This window comes from Archocentrus centrarchus, chromosome 13, assembly GCF_007364275.1.
Source record: "Archocentrus centrarchus isolate MPI-CPG fArcCen1 chromosome 13, fArcCen1, whole genome shotgun sequence".
NCBI lineage: Eukaryota > Metazoa > Chordata > Actinopteri > Cichliformes > Cichlidae > Archocentrus > Archocentrus centrarchus.
The window spans coordinates 36,697,363-36,718,330 of NC_044358.1; the positions used below are offsets into that span (position 1 = coordinate 36,697,363).

A 20,968-nucleotide genomic window follows, 5' to 3' on the forward strand; every position below is an offset into this window, starting at 1 on the left:
GCCAAAGCATGAGAACAAATTGAAACTTATTAAACTACATTACAGCCACAACCCTAACAATGGAAACTGAAATAGAAGGAGACTATTTGACATCACTTTTGCACTACTGTCATATTTTTGTAAACTTTTATCGTTACATGTTTCTGGCATTCCTTGTATTTTTATTTTATTATTTATTTAAATTTCTTTTAAAGTTTAATACCTCTACATTTTTTCGCACTTTTATTTATACTTGTTGGCAGATATGCTCTCAATTGTGCAAAAGACATGTTTGTTTCCTGTTGTCTACAGACAAATTATTTGTGTTAAATATTAATGTGGCAGAGGACGCCGACAGCCAATGAGGCGTGTTGTTTTTGACATGTGGTATACACTGGTGGGCGTGAATAAAGTTTTCCCTCTCGCGGGAAGTTGGTTCAAGTCTGGGAAAACTAAAGGCTGGTGTGTTTTTGTTCCTCCGTAATGATCGTCGGTAAAGTCTAGGCTTCCATGCCAGGATCTCTGTGCATCTTGTCTCTGCTAACAATACTGTAAAAATTCAGATTTAGATTCACGTTCACACCGTTACACTTATCTGGGATCTGGGGGTGGGCGGTGTCCCACATATCCGGTGCTCTCTCATAAGAAAATCAAGGATACCCGTGTCGTCTCGGTGAGCGACAATACTTCGTGTTTAGCGGAATTTCTCTCATATTTAGAAGAGGAGGTGAAACTGTCGCGGACACATCAGTCTGTCCTCAGAGGTAAGCTCCTACCGTGCATGTCTTCAAGCAGCCCAATCACTCACTGCTCAGAATCATATCACTGCGCACTGACATGCAAACCTGAAAACTTAAAGACGGCAATCTGGGTGCTGTTACCCTGAAGTTCAGTACGAACTGTCTTTAAATGTCAATACTGAGATACAATAAACGGTCTGTGGGGCTACAACAGTGAAAGTGAAAGTCAGGGTGGGACGCGCTGGTGGTAAAAAATAAATAAATAAACCTGAGGCCTGTATTACGAAGCCACATTAAGGCTCAGTGAGCTATGTCGAGTTTAAAGTCTAAACTGTCAGAAGTGGCTCTCTGTGGTAACCCAATGGTTCTCAAAATTTTCCACCATGCCCCACTTAGCCGGATGAATCTTTTCCTGCCCCGCGGGAAGCGAGGTCCTGGGGTGGGGTTCCCCCTTGATAGCGAAGCGGCTTCACTACAGACGGTGACGGAGAATCTCCCTGTAGTCGTTAAGCTAACGGACCTGCTTATTTCCTTTTTCCGCCGTGAGAATTAATCCGATGTTCAACATGTTGACTCTTATTGTTTTATTGCTCTAACCTATGTGTATGTTTTTATTAATGTTATGTTTTACTTCGTGTGGTTTTTATATGTACTTTAAACCTGTTTGTTTTTCCTTGTGTACACCACTTTGGCCAATGGCACTGATTTTAAAGTGTTTTATAAATAAAGTTGAGTTGAGAATTTGTTCCGCGTGACTTTTCTCCCGGGTCGTTCACGCCCCACAGAAATACTGACATAACCTGATCAGGAGCAGGTCACATTCAGAGCTGCAGTTTAAGATCAGGTGAAGCGCCACGTTTCCACTGTTTCTCTAATTTACAGTATAGATTCTGTGCGGGGGGAACACGTTTTATCTGCGCAGGTCATTAAGCCGCGCCTCACTAACTCCACTGCTGTTCTGCTGCTGAGTCTGTTTTGCACAGCTGGAATTTTAACTACAAGAACACAAACACAGACCAAGCACACCTGTTTGATCAGTAAGATTCATTTCACTCTGATCTGCCTAAAAACAAAAGTTTCCTCGTCTCCTGTATCAGGCAGCGGGACAGTGACATTTAAACATCAAGTGGATCCAGTTTAGAGTTTCAGAGCTCTAATATTAGATTAGTTTGAGATCTTTTAGATTACAAAGATCTCGTGAAAGATAACGCTTATATTTTATTCCTTGATTTTCAAAAAGCCTTTGACCCAGTTGAGCATCCCTTCATTTATAAGACATTAGAATATTCTATGCACTATGTTTGGATATAATTAAGATGTTACACACAGATATCAATAGTTGTGTCTCCCTTCCTGAAGGCACAGGCCCAAGATTTAATATAGGGAGAGGAATAAGACAAGGGTGCAGTTTGTCTCCACTATTGTTCATTATGGTTGCTGAGCTGCTGTCCATCAGTCTGAGAAACTCGGAAATTGAAGGCATTACTTTTGATGAAAGAAAAATAGTTATTAGTCAGTTAGCTGATGACACAACACTATTTTTGAAAAATAAAGAACAAATACCGGTTGCTCTTCAGGTGGTGGAATCGTTCTCCCGGGTCTCAGGCCTAACTCTTAACCTTAAAAAATCTGAACTCCTAAGTATTCATGATAGTTTTGAAGATGTGTTATACAATATTCCAGTGAAAAAGGAGGTTCGGTACTTAGGTATATTGGTGTCCAAAGATTCTAAATCTAGTTACAGAAAAAACATCCAGAAGCCAATTGAAAAATCCAGACGAATGCTAAATAACTGGCTGCAAAGAGACTTAACACTCTTCGTTATTGACAAAAATTGAACTTATTTCCAGACTAATATACCCCACGTACTCTTTACCCCTTTCCACAAAAACCATAAAAGAAATAAACTCCCTCATTTTTAACTTCATTTGGAGAAATAAACATCATTATATTAGAAAAGCTGACATGATCAAAGGTTTTGAGGAAGGAGGAATAAAAGCAATTGACTTTGAAACTATAAATGGTGTACTTAAGTTAAGATGGCTGCAGTCCTTTTTAAAATGCAGCGAGGATATTTGGTTCTCTTTACCCAACTTTGTCTTTAAAAAATTAGGTGGCATAGATTTTCTTTTGAAATGTGACTTTGAGGTTTCTAAATTACCAGTGAAACTTTCTGCCTTCCATCAACAAGTTCTGTTTTACTGGAAAATGATTTACAAACATAACTTTAGTCCACACAATGTTCCACTGTGGAACAATAGGGTGATTCTAAGGAGAAGAAAGTCAATATTCATGGAAGGATGGATGGAAAAACAAATTTGGTCAATTGTTCATCTGTAAAATGATAAGGGGGATCTATTAAAGTATGACAAATTTAGTGACAAATATAAAATAGTCTGTAGCCCTGATGACTACAGAAGTGTAGTTGACAATATTCCAGCTGCAATGATTAATCTAATTAGAAACAACTTAGATCAGACCCCAACCCCCAGATTAAATAAAGTGTTCATCAATGGCATAAACTTTGTAGAGAAAAAATGTAATAACCTATTTTTGAGAAAACTTTTAATTGATGAGATCTATCCTGGATCTTCTAAAAGAACACATCATTTAAAAAACTTTAACAAACAAGAAATTCGATCCATCAGAACTAAATTCCTGAAATTTCCAATCCTTCCTGAAGTCAAAGAAATCCATTTTAAAATTTTAAATGAAATTTATCCTTCGCAGGAATTTATTAAAAGAATATTCAAATTTGAAATGGAGAATTGTTATTTTTGTAAATCATTGTTGGAATCAACAGAACATCTGTTTTTTGAGTGCCAGGTTGTATGCAACTTTGGAAGGAAATACATAACTGGTTGCTGTCTAAATCTCTTCATATAGATACTTTTACCTGGAAGGGGGTCAAATATGGTATATCAATAAAAAAAGCAAAAAAAACCAAAAAAGTTTCAGAGCTCTGATGTGCAGCCGCCACCTTAGAAATAATCAGCAGCACCTTCGAGTAAAATAATTAACTCGAAGTAAAATGTTTATTTTACCGCTCTGTGTCCTAATTTTTTTAAAATACATTTTTAAATACGTTTTAAAATACGTTTTTATCATCATCACCTGATAATGTCTCTGATTAGAGTAGGCAGCACTCACAGGGATCATTTTGTGCCGAAGAAGCTTCGTTCCTAGTAGACCCCTCAGGTCACACTCACTGACGTCATCATAATCAGAATGAAAACATCGTGAAGAAATTCACGTGTAAATATTTATAAATTACAACAATAAATATTTTTATTATTATTATTATTACAAGTATAGAAGCCATATGCAGTTAATGGTGTTAGGTAGCCACGTGGTGTTGCATGTGCATTCCTTGGATTAGGAATGGTGATGTTTAATGAATGAGTATGAAATATATTCACCTGGTCTCTGGTGTGGTTGCACGGAGAATCATTGAGCAGGGAGAGTGTGGGTTTTTTTTTTTTTTTTTTTTGACCGCTTTTTTTCTGCGTGTCCATGTGTTTTGTCTTGCCTTGTATGGAAGCCTTGGAGTAGCTGGATTATTGAAACATGTAAATAAATGATCAATGGAACAATGTTTGGAAACTGAATCATTTGCTGGTTAATTCAAAAGCAACTCAACAGTGCAGTACTCCCTACTTTAATTTTGTAGTGGCAAAACAGGTGTTGAGTCACTACACTAAGGAATACCCAGAAAACACAGTATTAAAATTCCAACTTTAAGAGCTCAAATGTTGTTGTTTCACAGGTACGATGATGAACTGCTGCGGTCTGCTAACTCTGGAGAAGGAACCAGGTACTGATAGAAAACAAAGAGACTTCTGTTTTCTCTGCAGCCTCATTTCATTAATCATTAATGAAATCTTTGAATGTGTATTTATTTATAATGGCTCATAATAATATCTTGTTGTATGGTCTATATATTTGTCATAATTCTTTTTCTCTGTCAGTTCCTCTGAAGAGCATTGAGGTGGAGCTGGAGGTGAGGGACCATGTGGCTACAGTGGTCTCCACTCTGAACTATGAGAACAAGGAGGACAAACCATTAGAGGCTGTTTTTGTCTTCCCTCTGCCTGGAGATGCTGCTGTCTGTCATTTCAGTGCTAAGATTGGACAGACACAGATTGTAGCTGAGGTGAAGGAGAAACAGGAGGTGAGCTGGACAGTAAATATGACCTCATTATAAGTAAGATTAAAGACAACAATAAACACAGTGAATGATACTGACATGTGTCTCCGTCCTTCAGGCTCGTGAGGAGTATGATGATGCTCTGAGCTGCGGTCAGCAGGCCTTCCTATTGGAGGAGAGTGAGCAGAGTCCAGATATATTCTCTCTGAGTGTGGGCAGTCTGCCTCCAGGAGAGAGCGCCTCCATCAGGTTGGAGTATGTCACTGAGCTGGCTGTGCAGGCTGATGATGGGCTGAGGTTCTGTCTGCCTGCTGTGCTCAACCCTCGATACCAACCTCAGGGTAGGAAAACTTCAAAATATTTGGACCAGAAATCCTTAAGCTACACCAGGGAAAGTCTTAAACCAACCTTCACATCACTGATGGAACACAAAATGTAAAAAAAAGAAAATCTTCAAACTCAGGGGTGAACACAGAACCAGAAGAAGTACTTAACTCTCAGGGAAACTGAAAAAAAAGAAACCCTTGAGCTACATCTCAGACTCTACCAGCCTCAGTTAACATATTAAATGTTAAAGTTCATGACAGTTTAATTAGAAAAAGATTCAACAAGTATGGCTTTTTTGTCAGAGTTGCAGGAGACAACATCTTTCTAAAAAGAACATAACAGCAGAGGTTAGGTTTGCAAAGTTGCATCTGAGGAAACCACAAGACTTCTAGAACAAAGTCTTTTGGACTGACAGGCCCCAAAATGGAGATATTTGACAATAATGCACAGTGTCACTTTTGCAGAAAACCAAACACAACTTATCAGCACACACCTCATACAGTCAAGCATGGTGGTGGAGGAGTGATGATTTAGGTTTGTTTTGCAGCCACTCGACCTTAGCACCATGGAGTCCTTGAATCAGCCATGAGCTCTTCTGTATGCCAGAGTATTCTGGAGTGAAATGTGAGGCCATCTGTCCGACAGCTAAAACCTCCCCAAACTGGTTCATGCTACAGGACAGTGATCCCAAGCACAGCAGCAAGTTTACAGCTGAGTGGCTGGAAAAGAAACAAATCAAGGTGCTGCAATGGCCCGGTCAAAGTCTAGACCTCAACCTGACTGAAATCTGTGGCTGGACCTGAAGAGAGCTGCGAATAAGCAAATATGTGAAAACCTCAATGAAATGAAAAAAATGTTGTAAAGATGAATTGACCAAAATTCCTCCACAATGACATCAGAGACAGATACAGACAGCAGTTACTTTGAGTTACTGCTGCTAAAGGTGGCTGTACGAGCTCTTAAATCATGGGGTGTACTTGGTTTTTTACAGGTCAGTGTTTGTGGGAAAACACTGACTCTCCCTGTTACGATTTTATATCATCAAAATGTGTTAACTAAATGACAGTAAACCAAATTTTATATGGGGTTTCCTTTATTTCACTACAAGTTAGATCATAAAGAAGTTTATGAAAGTCACATAAAAGAAGTAAACCTCTCACTAGTGTAAAATCCTTGACAATAAACTAATTCACACTCACTGTTTGGTTTTTATTAGGTTTACCTTATTGTACCAATACTTGTCATAATGCCATTTATAGGATAAAGTCATGGAAATAAAGAAAAGAACAAAAGCTTTTGCAGGACTATTTATGTTTCCTGAACAAAAGTCTTATTTTCCTTGTTTGAGCTCCAGCATCATGTGGACCACAGGTTCTTCTCAGGTAAAATGGTTTGAGTGTGTAATGCCTCAATATTTACAGCATTTCTAACCTGATGTTGTGTGCAGGTAGTGAAGGTGCAGGTGTCCAGGTGACTTCTGTTCCAGCCTCTCTGGTGCCCTACAGTCTGTCTTTCTCTGCCCGAGTGTCCTCTCCTCGTCCAGTCTCTAAAGTAGAGTCCAACTGTTCCCTGGACCCTCTCCAGTACCTCATCACTGATCAAACCCAGGCCACGGTAGGTAGAGCGTTGATGTGTCTGCTGTGTGTGGTTGTTACTGATTACTGAGAACTAAATATGAATGTGTTTGTGGTCTGCAGGTCAAGTTGGCTGCAGGACACAAGTTTGACAGAGATGTTGAACTGCTGATTTATTACAAAGATGCCCACCAGCCCACTGCTGTGGTGGAGGCAGGACAGGCCTCTGCTGAGGCAGGTCAGTGAAAATTAATGAAATAATTAGTTTGCATATAAAACTTGGTGATTTCCATTCTTCAACCGGGAGCTTTATTGTGTTGGAATTGATTATAAAATGTGAAACAGAAAATTTTTTTCATCCATGTCATGTGTTTCAGGCACTCTGATGGGTGATCCAGTGGTGATGGTGAGCCTGTATCCCGAGTTCCCCCAGTCTGTGATGTCTTCATTGGCTTCATGTGGAGAGTTTGTGTTCTTAGTGGATCGATCTGGAAGTATGAGCTATGCTAACGATTACAGCAAGGAGCAGGAAAGTCGCATCAGCAGTGCCAGGGTATCCATAATAAATTATTACAATCATAAAGTCTTTCAGTGACCCTCTCACACAGTGGTCTCACCATGTTTTCCCTCTTCTCTTAAGGATACTCTGCTGCTCCTGTTGAAGAGTTTACCAATGGGCTGCTATTTCAATATTTACAGTTTTGGGTTCAGTTATGAACACATCTTCCCGTAAGTCTCTCCCTCATATCAGTCAGCTCAAGAAAGTCTCTGCTGTCTTTGGTAAATTATCTGCATGTGTGTTTTGGTGCATGTTTGTGTGATGGCAGTAAGAGTGTGGAGTACAGCCAGAAGACCATGAAGAAGGCTCTGAAGAAAGTTGAGCAGATGGAGGCTGATCTGGGTGGAACGGAGATCCTGCAGCCCCTCAAACATATTTACAGCCAGCCCTGCATTCCCAATCAGCCTAGACAGGTAACACATTCTCTTCTGCTCATCCTTTTCAGGGTCACAGGGGGGCTCGAGCCCATCCCAGCTGCTATACAGCAAGAGACAGTGTACACCCTGTATAGGTTGCCAGCTTGTCGCAGGGCTAACTCAGCTCTCAGCACAAACTGTGTGTTTCTGGGTCTGATGTTCTGTCCCTTATGTACCAACTCTCCTCTCAGCTGTTTGTCTTTACTGATGGAGAGGTGGGGAACACCAAAGAAGTGATAGATCTGGTGAAGGAGAATTCAGATTCTCACAGGTGGAACCACAAACACACAACTATATCTACACAATTCCCAGGATGTCCAACATGTCCTCAGTGTACTTAAAGAAAACTGTTGTACTGCAGGTGTTTCTCTTTTGGGATTGGGGAAGGGGCCAGCTCTGCTCTCATCAATGGGATGGCCAAAGAAGGAGGAGGTCACGCTCAGTTCATCACAGGGACTGACAGGATGCAACCAAAAGTAAGACATTAAACACAATTAGAAGTGAGGTGAAACACTGCAGCAGCAGCAGATATGTATTTGAGATCAGACCTGCAGTGAGTAAAATGTCTGTTCCAGCTGTTTGTGTATATTTGTAGAGTTTTTCTTTATTTTTCAGGTGATGCAGTCGCTGCAATTTGCTCTGCATCCGACTGTGGTTGACATCTCAGTCACATGGGATTTACCAAAGGAAGTGTCTGTCACTGTCCTCTCTCCACCAATCACAGCACTTTTCCCAGGCCAGAGGTCACTGATTTATGCCCAGCTCACTGAACAGGTAGGAGCAGCACCGTCATGTTGTTGTTTAGGTATTTGATGACAGTCATTAACATGACTTCAAACACTGTAATTCTGTCTCAGAGCTCAGAGGCAGCAGAGGGCTGTGTGACAGTGAAGTACAGCCTGGCAGGTCATCCCTCTGAGAACCAGCTGCACTTCAGTCTCAAACCTGCAGCAGACACTGGGTAAAATCATTTAATACAAGCAGCATTGTTCTTTGAATCATGAGATTACAGGTGTTGGGTTTAAAATATCAAAACAGTTTGTTAATAACACACACCTAATGCTTTTTATCTACTCTTAAACATGTTTCAGTGCAGTCACTGTTTCTAAATCATATTTTTTCATACTTGGATTAGTGGTATCAGTATGTCATTACTGATGACAGACATTAAAAATGAGTAGTCTCAGTCTGCTTTCAAATAATTAAGCTTGTGTGAAATCAAAGAGCCGTTGTTAGGAGTCATGTCCAAATATTGTGCGCATTTTCCCAGCATATGGAAAAATCTGTTGTGGTGCCAGAGGCAATGGTAAAACCCTGAAAAGGATCGAATAGAATAAAAATAGATGCAAGTTACTGACAAACTAATGTGAGAAAAATGACAAACATTATGACTCTGTAATGTTTTCCTTCATCTCCAGATTAACAGTCCACAGGTTGGGTGCTCGGACTCTTATTCGCTCCCTGGAGATGGAGGAGAGAGAGCACAGAGGACAGCAGGATGGAGGAGTGAAGGAGAAGGTGGTGAAACTCAGTGTCCAATCAGGAGTGAGCAGTTCTTTCACCGCCTTCATTGCCGTCAACAAAGACAACAGCAAAGTGATTCAAGGACCTCTTGTGCGCAGAAATATTCCAACACCCTGTGAGTTTGTTTCAAGAGGAAAAACTAAAACTGTCAGTCACAGCTTAAAGATAAAGATAATTGAACATGAATGAAAGGAGTACAATGATAACTTTAAGAGCAGAATATAAATCCAGCAGGGACCAATCAGAGGAGAGGTGCAGGTGAGGAAACTTTAGTGTCAATCATGTCAGAGAGGTGAGAGCAACAAGATCTGATATGAGTGAAGAGTTAGAACATGAAACAGAACAACCACTACAACACTGTTGGTAGTCGTGTGTCTTGTTTGTGTTGTGTTTGTACATCCATAATATGCCCTCAAAAATATATTTGTAAAAAAAATTCTTATAAAATGTCCTGACTCCTTTTTTTTCTTTTACATCATAGGTTATGCCTCCTTGAGTATACCCAAGGCATATTACTTAGGTAAGTAAAAGCTGAATGACAGTGTAACACACATCTACACATCTGTGCACTGCTATCAAATAAACAGAAGTAAGCCAGCAAGTTTCTGTTTTTACTTATTTGAAATGTTAAGTGTGACCAATCAGAGAAGAGAAGCAGGTGAGGAAACTTTAGTGGCAGAGGTGTCAGAGAGGTGAAAGTAACAAGATCTGAAATGACTGTAGAGTTATAACATGAAACAGAACAACCAGACTGATGAACATCTCATATTTTAAATGCTCTTTATAGAATTTGTGTTGTATTTGTATTTCACTCTAACTTATTAAAAGGTAAATGTTGTAGTTCTTTTTAAGAAATGAAATGTTTTGATCTGATTTTTTTTTTTGTTTTCCCCTCATCATCACAGTTGGTGGTTCCATGGAAATGGATGATTCCTTGCCCAGTAAGTAAAATCTAAATGACAGTACAGCAAATGTTTGTGTTTCTAAACATAAATAGAAGCAAACCAACAAATTTCAGTTTCTACTTATTTGAAATGTTAAATGTGAAATACTGTATGTACAGTAGCTGCAGTGTTTGCTGTGATAGTTGCTGTAATGGGCTGTATCATTAGGCTGTAAGTGAAGACGTTCATGTTTTTATGTATAAAACTATTTTGGATGATTTGCAAGTCACTGTAATAACCTCAGGAGCCAGAAACATATTGAGCAAAACAAAACATATGAAAGATCTAATTTTCCCTACATTGTGATGCCAGGCTCATCATCTGGCTGTGATTCATTTTGTGTAAAATTGATTTTATAATTTAGTAAATAATTTAAAAAATAAATCAAAATAAAATCAGGGGTTACAGTGCGCCGGATCGAGGGCAGATGTCCGTTGCGCTCGCGGTACTTCAGCATCTTAAATATCGAAAATGACAGACAATGACAGGTAAACAGATTGTTTATGAAGGAAGACACCTGAAACACTTTAATGAAAAAAGTAAGACATTTAATATATTAAAGAATCAGAAAAATCACACATGTATATGTGGGACCGAAGGAGACAGCAGGCCTGTGTGTGCTCTCTCTCTCTCTCTCTCTCTGAGCCCGTGTTCCTGTCTAAACATAACATTTTTATACAGCCTCTTATCTAAACATAAACAATCTCTGGGCGCTACGAGTTGACCTTCGTCATTCAGTCTTGTTCAAGCTGGTTTTTCATGGCCCAGATTCCTCAGTAATGGAGCCTCTTCTCTCCTGATGCTTTAATTATACGTCCTTGTGGCCGAACCTCAAAATAAGATGCACTGAGACAGAGAAGTTAGTCTAGTACTTTCTGATCTGTTGCTCTCTGTCTAATGTATTATTCATTTGTTTATTATTTGGTTGATCCACAGTTTATTAATTAATTTACTGGAGTTTACCTTTAAACATTTGTCCTTTATTCATTGAGTAAAATATAATCCCTAACAAGGCAAACCCATATAATTTATATATCATCTATAGCGCTATAATCAGGGGTTACAGTGCGCCGGACCGAGGGCAGATGTCCGTTGCGCTCGCGGTACGTCAGCATCTTAAATAGCGAAAACAAATGAAGTAACTGTAGCAGGTAATTTTAAATGCAACGTTTATGCTCAAATATCAGCAAACAGACAAAGTGTCTGCAGTTTGTCACACAATGTGTCTGCTAGCTAAAAGAAGAGCTGCTGTATTTCCAGGGAGAGCAAACAATGAGAGAGAAGTTCCCTCAGAGATGGAGAAAAAGAGCAGAAGAGGAATAAGAGATGTTAAATTTAAAGGTAAGGACTGCAAAACAAGTGGATGTATGCTAACTTTGTGTAATTGAAAGATTGTATAAAAACAGATCAGTTTGCCGTAATGTATTTACAGTAAAGCTGTGTGTTGGACTGGTGCTCAGAGGCTGTGTTCATGCTGAGAGTTACAGGTTACATGAAGTGTTTTTTTACTTAAGTAAAGAAATACAAATAAAGACGCACGCAAGCACTTGTACTTCTATTTCAGTACAAAATGTGTGTGTGTGTGTGTGTGTGTATGTGTATATATGTGTGTGTAAACACAGTGGCCCTATGCTGAGATGACATTTGAGTTTGAGAACACTGCTGTAGTTCTTTTTAAGAAATGAAATGCTTTGACCTGCTTTTCCTCCCTCAAAATTATAGTGTTCAGCCTATTCAAGCTAAAGCGTGCTCCCAGGCCCATGGGTAAGTAAACCAACACCTTTCTGTTTGTACTGAAATGTTAATGTGAAATACTGTATGTACAGTAGCTGCAGCGTTTGCTGTAATGGGCTGTATCATTAGGCTGTAAGTGAAGACATTTTTTATGTATACAGTCGTTATAACGCGCTTCACCTCTCGTGGCCTCGCTGTTTCACGGATTTTTTTAGTGCAGTTTTTTATGCTTTTTTTTTTTTTCCTTTTTTTTTTTAACAGTGTATGAATGTGCATCGTGTTCTGCGTCCTGATTGGCTGTCAATCAATCTCCTCCGTCCCTCGTCTCTGTCCAGCACAGAATGTGTTAGGCTTGAAAACAGGTTTTGATCTTTGGTTTCCATCTATAGTACTGTATAATAATTGTAAAAAATAAAGCTGACTACTTCGCGGATTTCGCCTATCGCCTGTTATTTTTGGAACGTAACCCCCGCGATAAACGAGGGTTCACTGTAATACTATTTTTGATCATTTGCAAGTCACTGTAATAACCTCAGGAGCCAGAAACTTACTGAGCAAAACAAAACATATGAAAGATCTAATTTTCCCTACATTTTGATGCCAGGCTCATCATCTGGCTGTGATTCATTTTGTGTAAAATTGATTTTATAATTTAGTAAATAATTTAAAAATTAATAGAGAACAATGGAAACTAGGCAATCTGGCAAATCAAGGATGATGATCAAGGTTGTATAAATACTGCAAGAACCAATCAGAGGAGAGGACAGAAGCAGGTGGGGAAACTTTACTGACAGAATAACAGAGAGCTGAAAGTTCTGAAATAACAGAGTTTGGACTTGAAAACAGAAGAATCAGACTGATCAGATGTTATAACGGTAAAGCCAAGTAACGGTATGGATTTAGTTTTGATTAATAGTTGTGATGGAAAATCAGTTGAATGATTCATTTATATATTTTTTTAATCCTTAATCCTACATTTTAATCCTATAATATGTTTTACAAGAGGTTGTGGATTTGTTAACTCCGTCAGGCATAGGAACTGATGGAATCGACGTCTGATGGAGTTGACACAGGAGCGTGTATGTTCTGACAAAAAGTGCATTGTACACTGTAACTTGCTAGCTGTCCCAATGACCTCACTAAACTACCTAAATTCAGTCCCTGCTGTTAAAGAAAATGATCATAAGTGGAAGACGGTGTGACATGTTCCAGCTGTGACTGTAGGAATAGTTTTTTCAAAACTATGACAAAAATATGTCAAACTTGAGCGTGCGTGGTTGTGTTGCATTCAGCACAGATTAAAGGGGGTCCTCAGGGACATAGTTGACCAAGCAATTTCTTGATTTAGTGAGGGTTATGAAAATATGAGGATGCAACACTGACAGACAGATTTTGAGGGAAAAGTTCACTTTATACATTGTTTCATATATTTAAAATTATTTTAAAAATTGGATGTATACAGTTATAGAATTTTTTTGTAGGATTTTTAAGAAACAGATTACTGCACATGAGCTATATTGCGTAGATGGCTGGTCGCCCCCCCGACTGGCTATGTGCTCCGGTCAGAGAACAGCTGCGACTTCAGGTGATATTGAGAGATTTATTGACAGACAAGCATCAAAGTTGGATTCTTCATTGAACTGTTGCATACACATTCAATGTATGGTGAATAAAGATCCAAGTGGGGGTGCCAGAATACAGGTGTGTGTGTGTGTGTGGTCTCTGTGAAGTAAAAGTATACAGAAAGGTAATTAGAAACTATACAACCACGTTCTACATTATGCTAAATTATGCAGAATATACACATTGAGTCACATTACACGGTATACATACATACGGTATACAGTTGCACCTAGTAACATTAATGTGGCAGAGAAACTAAATTACTGCAAGTGGCAAGTAATGGCAGAACAATATAGGTGAAGACTAGGCACCCGTAGGGAAATTCAAGCACAATACACTTGGTGACCAAAAGATGGTGCTTTGAAACCACAAATAGCAAAGCGGTGTTGCCACTGGAAAGCTTAGAAAGACAACCGTTCCCATGGCAATGCACAGAACCGTACTTACGGCCAATACAACATTTAGAAGCTAAATTACTGCCTCAAACACTTACAGAACGGTGGAAATAACACCACAGGTCGGAAATACTATTTAGGTACTCCCAAACCCGACTATTAATGCAGCTACAACCCAAGAAATAAGCGTTTAGCGAGCCATTTAAGACTTAGACATTTCCCCATTGGAGTGAACTAGAGCTCGCGGTAGACCAAAGTTACAGGGTTAACAGACTAAACAGCATGTAGCCAACAGCAGCGGATGAAATACAACATGAATACAGACAAAACTGATGCACTTGCATCGTCATCAACGCACACGTACACACAACGATACTGCCATTATGGCGAAATGCAGGAGCGGCACGGCAAGTGTCTGCTAGCTAAGTAACCTCAAAGTCATGAGAGCACACAAGTGCGTGGGTACATCACCACTGACGTCTCTGGCGTTATGACGCTGACTCCAGCAGGGAGTTTTCCACAGCCGCCCCCGGATTCGTGGAGAGAATACGTAGAACAGGAAAATCTCTGCTGGATTATTGTGCGCTGGGGTCTCCGTCATCAGGCATTTCAGGAAGCTCGACTAACTTGGCGACAGGACGGGTGTAGAGGTTGCCCTTGATGTCCACCTCTGCTGTGCGTACCTTGCCCGACAGGCCACAGCGCTCGCTGGAGCTGACCACCATTGAGCACCATGACGACAGTGCCCACCGCCAAGTCTGGTGTAGTAGTTCTCCACTTCTGGCAGGGCTGTAGACCAGGTAGGTACCTGCGGGTGAAGTGACTCCAGAAGTGGTCGGCAAGCACCTGACTGTGTCTCCATCTACGTCATTTCAGCAGGTCACTGGAACCGTAGACTGCCTGTGGTAGCGAAGCATCTCGCCGCCCCATGAGGAGGAGATTCGGGGTAATCGGGTCAGGATCGGCCAAGTCAGAGGATGCGTAACCAAGGGGCTTAGAGTTGAGGATACCCTCAACTTCAGTGAGCACAGTCATTAGGACCTCCTCTGGGAGGACTTGGTCCTTCAGGATGGTCTGGAGGGAGATCTTAACCGATTTAATCTCCCTCTCCCACGCTCCCCCGAAGTGTGGAGCGAGAGGGGGGTTGAATCTTAACAGGATGCACTGTTTGGCCAACTGTTCCTTGAGCAATAGCTCAAGAGCTTCAAAAGCTTGCTGGAGCTCCTTCTTGCCGCCACGAAAATTGGTGCCTCTGTCACAGAGTATCTCGTAGGGCTTGCCCCGGTGCGCTATGAAGCAACGGAGGGCAAGGAGAAAGGAATCCGTGTCCATACTCGGCATCAAGTCGAGATGGATGCAGCAGGACGTGAGGCATTTGAACACAATGTCCCAATGCTTCTCTTGCCTTCCTATCTTGTCCGCGTACGGGCCGAAGCAGTCCGCTCCGGTAGACCAGAAAGGGAGTTTGTTGAGTTGGAGGCACGCAGCAGGTAGGTCGGCCATCTTGGGGATTGTAGGCTTGCTTCGCCATCTGCAGCACTCGACACAGTATTGCTGATGCTTCCTGATGGCTTGGCGGCCTCTGAGGATCCAGTACGACCTCCTGATCTCCGCGAAGACTCTCTCTTGGGACCGGAGTGTCGGAGACGATTGTTGTAGTCCTTCACCAGAAGCTGTGTGATGGGATGATCTGGTGCAAGGACAACGGGATGAATCGAGTCTTCAGGTAGATCATCAGCTTTATGGAGGCAGCCTCCCACTCTGATGAGACCAAGAATGGGATCGTACTCTGGTGAGAGTGATATGAGGTGACTACTAGGTCGAATCGGACAGTCGTGCTGTAGAGGGCTGAGTTCTTCAGAGAAGCTGTCTGCTTGCGCTCACTTCAGGAGAGCTACCTCTGTGTCTATGCGAGCAGAAGCAGACATGGGGGCCGCTGCCGCCCCGTGTTGAGACCGGTATGTAGCGTCTACTAGGTTAGACCAGGTGTCGTACTGCAGTGGATCAGGACAGGTATCAGGGACTGTAAGTTGGCCACAGAACGTGGACTTCCTGAGCTCCTCTGTTTCTTCCACTCTCGCCAACAAATTATATGGCCAATGGTTAGGAGAGTCGTACAAAAAGGCGGGCCCATCATTACAACGGGTTGGTGGAGCCAGCTGATGCAGTGCCTTCCCCCGAGTGATGTCGTCGGCCGGGTTCTGGACGGAAGGAATGTACCTCCAGTCGCTGGCATCGGTGTACTCTTGGATTTCAGCTATGCGAGTTCTGACGAACACCTTGTACTGAGCTGAATCAGATCGGATCCAACTGAGCACTGTGGTCAAGTCTGACCACATGACTGTGTGCCTCAGGGTAAGGGTGAGCTCAGAGCGTAACAGTTTGGCAAGCTGTGCTCCAGTCAACGCAGCACTGAGCTCCAGACGAGGCATAGAGAGCTGCTTCCGCGGTGCGACCCGGGATCGTGCCATGACGAATGACACATGTGGACGCCCTTCTGCGTCTTCCATACGAAGGTAGGCAACGGCTCCATAAGCTTTCTCCGAGGCGTCACAGGAGACATGTAGGTCGACGTTCGAAGGGTCAGCGCTTATGTTGAGTGGAGTGTAGCGGCGGGGCATGCTGATGTGCTGAAGGTGGGGAAGTTCACTCTCCCAAGCCTGCCACACTGAGAGTAGTTCTCCGGTGATGGGCTCATCCCACTGTTGCTCGTGCCTCCAGAGGGCTTGGATCAGGACCTTAGCACAAGTGGTATAGGGAATAACATACCCTAGTGGGTCGTACTGAGAAGCCAGAACTCTGTACACATTTCTCAGTGTAGGCTCGTTGGCTACCGGTTGGCGGTGCTTGTAGCCAAGTGTGTCGGAGGAACAGTGCCACCGTAGACCTAGGGTGGATTCCTGCAGATCCACTCTCTCTGCCGTTAGCCACAGTTCGCAGCCTTCAGTCCTTGTCTCTGATGGGAGATGATCGATAACCTCTGGTCGGTTGCTTGCCCACTGCCTTATGTCGAATCCACCAGCAGCAAGCAGGACTCTCATCTTGTCAATCAGCTGTCTGGCCTGTGATGGAGTGTGGAGAGACTGAAGGCAGTTATCTACGTAGAAAGCATTGTTGACTGAGTTCAGGACCTCTTCGTTACCAGTACAGTTGGTCTTGACGTGCCGTTGCAGTGCATATATGGCACAGCACGGACTGCAGGCTGTACCGAAGGGCAGAACACACCATTCGTAGATGTCTGGGCTGCGCTCCTTCTCCATGTCACGCCACAGGAAGCGAAGGAGTGGTTGGTCTTCAGGGAGTAACTGGATTTGGTGGAACATCCCACGGATGTCTCCGCTGATGACCACTGGATACTCCCTGAACCGGAGAAGCACACTGAGCAGCGGGGCTCCAAGGTTAGGTCCAGGAAGTAGGATGTCGTTGAGGGCGGTTTGCTGGTACCGGAAAGAACCGTTGAACGCCACCCTGGCCTTCCCGTTGTGGTGAACAATGTGGTGTGGGATGTACCATGACTCCTCCGACTGGCTTGCTTCGTCACTGCTGATCTTGACAACGTATCCAGCTCTCTCCAGTTTATGGATCTCCTCGTTGTAGACCTTAGCCAGATCTGGATTGCTGGTTAAGCGCCGCTCAGTGGCACGTAACAAAGGCATCACCGCCGATGGAGGTGCATGGAGTTTGGGCCTGCAGAGTAGAGGTGCAGCATTGTGGACTATGCCATCTACTGTGACACAGACAGTTCGCTGGTCCAGTGTTTTGACAGCTAGCTGATCTTGCTTGGAGCGTGTTACCTCCTTCTCAGACCGGAACGGCTGGGTGTCGACTTGCCACAGCATCTCAACATACCGACGTAATTCATGATTTGGAGACGAGCACGCTGCATGGAGACATGACGTCGCAGTGGAAGGACTTTCTAAGAAGTTGGTCGGTCCCTTTATGGTCCAACCCAGCAGGGTACATACAGCGATGGGGCTTCCCTGGGGCCCTCGCAGTACTGGATGTACAGGAATAATCAGGTGGGGGTGATCGGAGCCGATGAGGAGCAAAGGCTGGACTCTGCTGAACCCTCGCACTGGCACCCCATGGAGATAGTCAAACCTCTCCTGCACTGCAGAGATACTCACTCTGCAGTGCAGGACTGCTCTGCTAGACTGAGCTCTTCTGCCGTGAAAGCATGGCAGATGGTGTATTTCACCCGAGTGTCGGTGGGATTACACACCTCGAACGAGATGGATGCTCCATTAAGCTTCATTACGTCTTGTCTGATAATGCGGAGTGGCAGAACTTCATCCTGTCTCTGCAGACCAAGATACCTGGAGGGAGAAGGATGGTTCTTTGAGAGCCGTCATCCAGTACGGCGTGAGTGTCCAGCGTCTTGCCTCCGCTTTGTAGTCGAACGGGAACGATCTTCAGCATGATGCAACTGGAGTGACCGGACTGACCTACATAAACCAGACTGGAAGATGCAGGACCCTTGAAGAGGCTCGGACCGGCTTGGATGGCCACCTCATGCAGGACAAGAAGGTGTTGCTCGTTGCAGCTCTTCTTCAAGGTGCAGCTCTCCAGCTTGTGACCCTGGCCAGGGCCAACCGCACCAGCATATGGTCTCACAAGGGGTCTGAGGATCTCATCTCGGTACTTAATGGCAGTCATGCTACCTCTGGCGAACACATGGAGGGCTGTGCGGCCCTCCAAAGAAATGCCACCCCACACCATTACTGACCCACTCCCAAACCGGTCATGCTCTGTCACGTCTGTCACATGTGCTCAGTGTGAACCTGCTTTCATCTGTGAAGAGCACAGGGCACCAGTGGCGAATTTGCCAATCCTGGTATTCTTTGGCAAATGCCAAGCATCCTGCACGGTGTTGAGCTGTGAGCACAACCCCCATCTGTGGACGTTGGGCCCTCATACCAGCCTCATGGAGTCAGTTTCTAACCATTTGTGCAGACACATGCACATTTGTGGCCTGCTGGAGGTCATTTTGCAGGGCTCTGGCAGTGCTCCTCCTGTTCCTGCTTACACAAAGGCGGAGGTAGCGGTCCTGCTGCTGGGTTGTTGCCCTCCTACGGCCTCCTCCACGTCTCCTGGTGTACTGTCTCCAGGTAGTGCCTCCAGCCTCTGGACACTACGCTGACAGAAACAGCAACCTTGTTGCCAGTTTCTATTTTTCTTTCATGTCTTCAAGCAATTGAAAACATTTGATTTGCGTATTGATCTTTTATATAATTATTAAATATTTGGCAGATATTCAAATGAAGCAAGTAATGTTTTATTTGTAACACAGTTTGTGGTGTGGTGGTTTATGGAGTTTATCATGTAGAGTTTTAGTCTTCTCATCTAGCGCCATAATCAGATCCAGTTTTTATTTCTGTCTGTTTTTTATATTATTATATTTTCATTTCACCAGCTGCTGTGCCCGATCAGCCTCCCAGAGACCCTTTGCTGCAGTTAGTCTCCCTCCAGGAGGCGTCTGGCTGCTGGCTGCTTGATCCAGCTCTGGCTGCTGCACTGGGAAAGAGCAGCAAGGAGGTGGAAAAGTCAAAGCCTGCAAAGGTGGGTTGTTGTCAATTTAAATAATAAAACAAAATGATCATGTGAGGTGTTGTAAACTAAATTTGAAAGCATGATTTGGACAAAAACACAGGATGTAATTAAACACATGGAAAGACAAGAGAACATACAACAAATGAAAAGGAAGTCAGACTAAATGTAGGCCTGCCTTGCTGCATGAAAATAAACATGTATATCAGAGGCTAAAGTACTGGTGGTACTCTCTCTCTTAAGCACCCACTGAGCTGCACCAAAGTCTGATTTTTACTAAGTAACCACACAGCAGGAGAAAGTATTTCCCTCATCACTCAGCAGTTGTTGTGAAAGTATTTCAACACATTATTTTAGATTATTTATGTTATCACAGTTGGAGATGGCAGATTTCCAGCAGTAGACACAAATCCCTTCATGGCTGCATCAGGAAGGGCATCAAATATGCAGAGCTTTGGTGACCCCTTGTGACAAGGGAGCTGTTTAAACTAGCTGCTACTGCTAGTTGTACAAAGAAAGGTCATTTTTTGTGTGTTCTGTTTTATTTGATAATTTTTGACTGTTTGAATTAGGCCAACAGTGAAGTGTGGGCCACCATTCTGGCTCTGATCTGGCTTCATGGTTTAAAGATGGATGCAAAGGACGAATGGGAGCTTCTGGCTATGAAGGCTACATCATGGCTCCGTGCTCAGAATGGTAGAAACCAAGATGATAGCAAATTATTATTTTAAACACCGTTTGATGGTATAGTAAGCTTTTCCTCCCCAAAGCCATTCTTATCACTCTGTTTTTGTGTTTTTAGCACCATGTGTGACAGAGTGTGTGGAAGCTGGAAATGTCCTGTTAGGCTGCAGCGTGAAGAAAGAAGCTCTGAGGCTCTGAGGGATTTCTTCACGTGGCTTCACCTTCAGGACTGATGAACAGAAGCAGATCTACTCTCACCATACTGCCTTTGATTCAGTGCTGTTTCATATTATCTGCCCCTTTATAGTTATGTGTAGCCCGTCTACCATATAAGTAAATAACGATGTTATTTAGATAGATAGATAGATAGATAGATAGATAGATAGAGAGAGAGAGAGAGAGAGAGAGAGAGAGAGAGAGATAGATAGATAGATAGATAGATAGATAGATAGATAGATAGATAGATAGATAGATAGATAGATAGATAGATACTTTATTGATCCCAAAAGAAATTAGGGAATCTAATCTATCTATCTATGGATTCTTTATTGTTGATTGTATTTGAAGTTTGCACCTAATTTGGATTTATGACTGTAAAAAATGTCAGAACTACTCTGAGTACTGTGGTGTATTTTTATCATTTTGACATCAGTATTTACTATCAATATTTTATATCATGTATTGTTACATATATTAATCACACACACTCGATTAATGGTCACATTATATATTATTTGTCACTTATATTGTCACTCACACACTGGAACACTGCATG

General features: G+C 42.6%; 1 protein-coding gene across 2 annotated transcripts; it reads left to right on the forward strand.

The window, feature by feature from the left end:
- The first annotated feature begins 410 nt into the window (after positions 1–410).
- LOC115791273 (von Willebrand factor A domain-containing protein 5A-like) lies at positions 411–20,915 on the forward strand. 2 transcript variants are annotated; one of them, XM_030745459.1, is made up of 21 exons: positions 411–743; positions 4,486–4,533; positions 4,688–4,890; positions 4,985–5,207; positions 6,641–6,807; positions 6,891–7,005; positions 7,145–7,320; positions 7,408–7,496; positions 7,595–7,739; positions 7,934–8,013; positions 8,104–8,218; positions 8,358–8,516; positions 8,600–8,703; positions 9,161–9,381; positions 9,748–9,786; positions 10,172–10,207; positions 11,471–11,551; positions 11,933–11,974; positions 19,376–19,521; positions 20,082–20,205; positions 20,312–20,915. In XM_030745459.1, the coding sequence occupies exons 2-21, from the start codon at positions 4,491–4,493 to the stop codon at positions 20,389–20,391; spliced, it is 2,388 nt and encodes a 795-aa protein (XP_030601319.1). In that variant the 5' UTR covers positions 411–743; positions 4,486–4,490; the 3' UTR covers positions 20,392–20,915. The 2 variants fall into 2 exon arrangements, with proteins under 2 accessions (XP_030601319.1, XP_030601320.1); XM_030745460.1 differs by lacking the exon at positions 11,933–11,974.
- Positions 20,916–20,968: the final 53 nt, after the last annotated feature.

Excerpts from the sequence above, each read along its gene's own strand:
- LOC115791273 (XM_030745459.1), top strand. The coding sequence starts at position 4,491 with ATGATGAACTGCTGCGGTCTGCTAACTCTGGAGAAGGAACCAG. Across the intron at positions 8,517-8,599 it reads ATGCCCAGCTCACTGAACAG|AGCTCAGAGGCAGCAGAGGG; the intron begins GTAGGAGCAGCA and ends ATTCTGTCTCAG. Across the intron at positions 9,382-9,747 it reads CAGAAATATTCCAACACCCT|GTTATGCCTCCTTGAGTATA; the intron begins GTGAGTTTGTTT and ends TTTACATCATAG.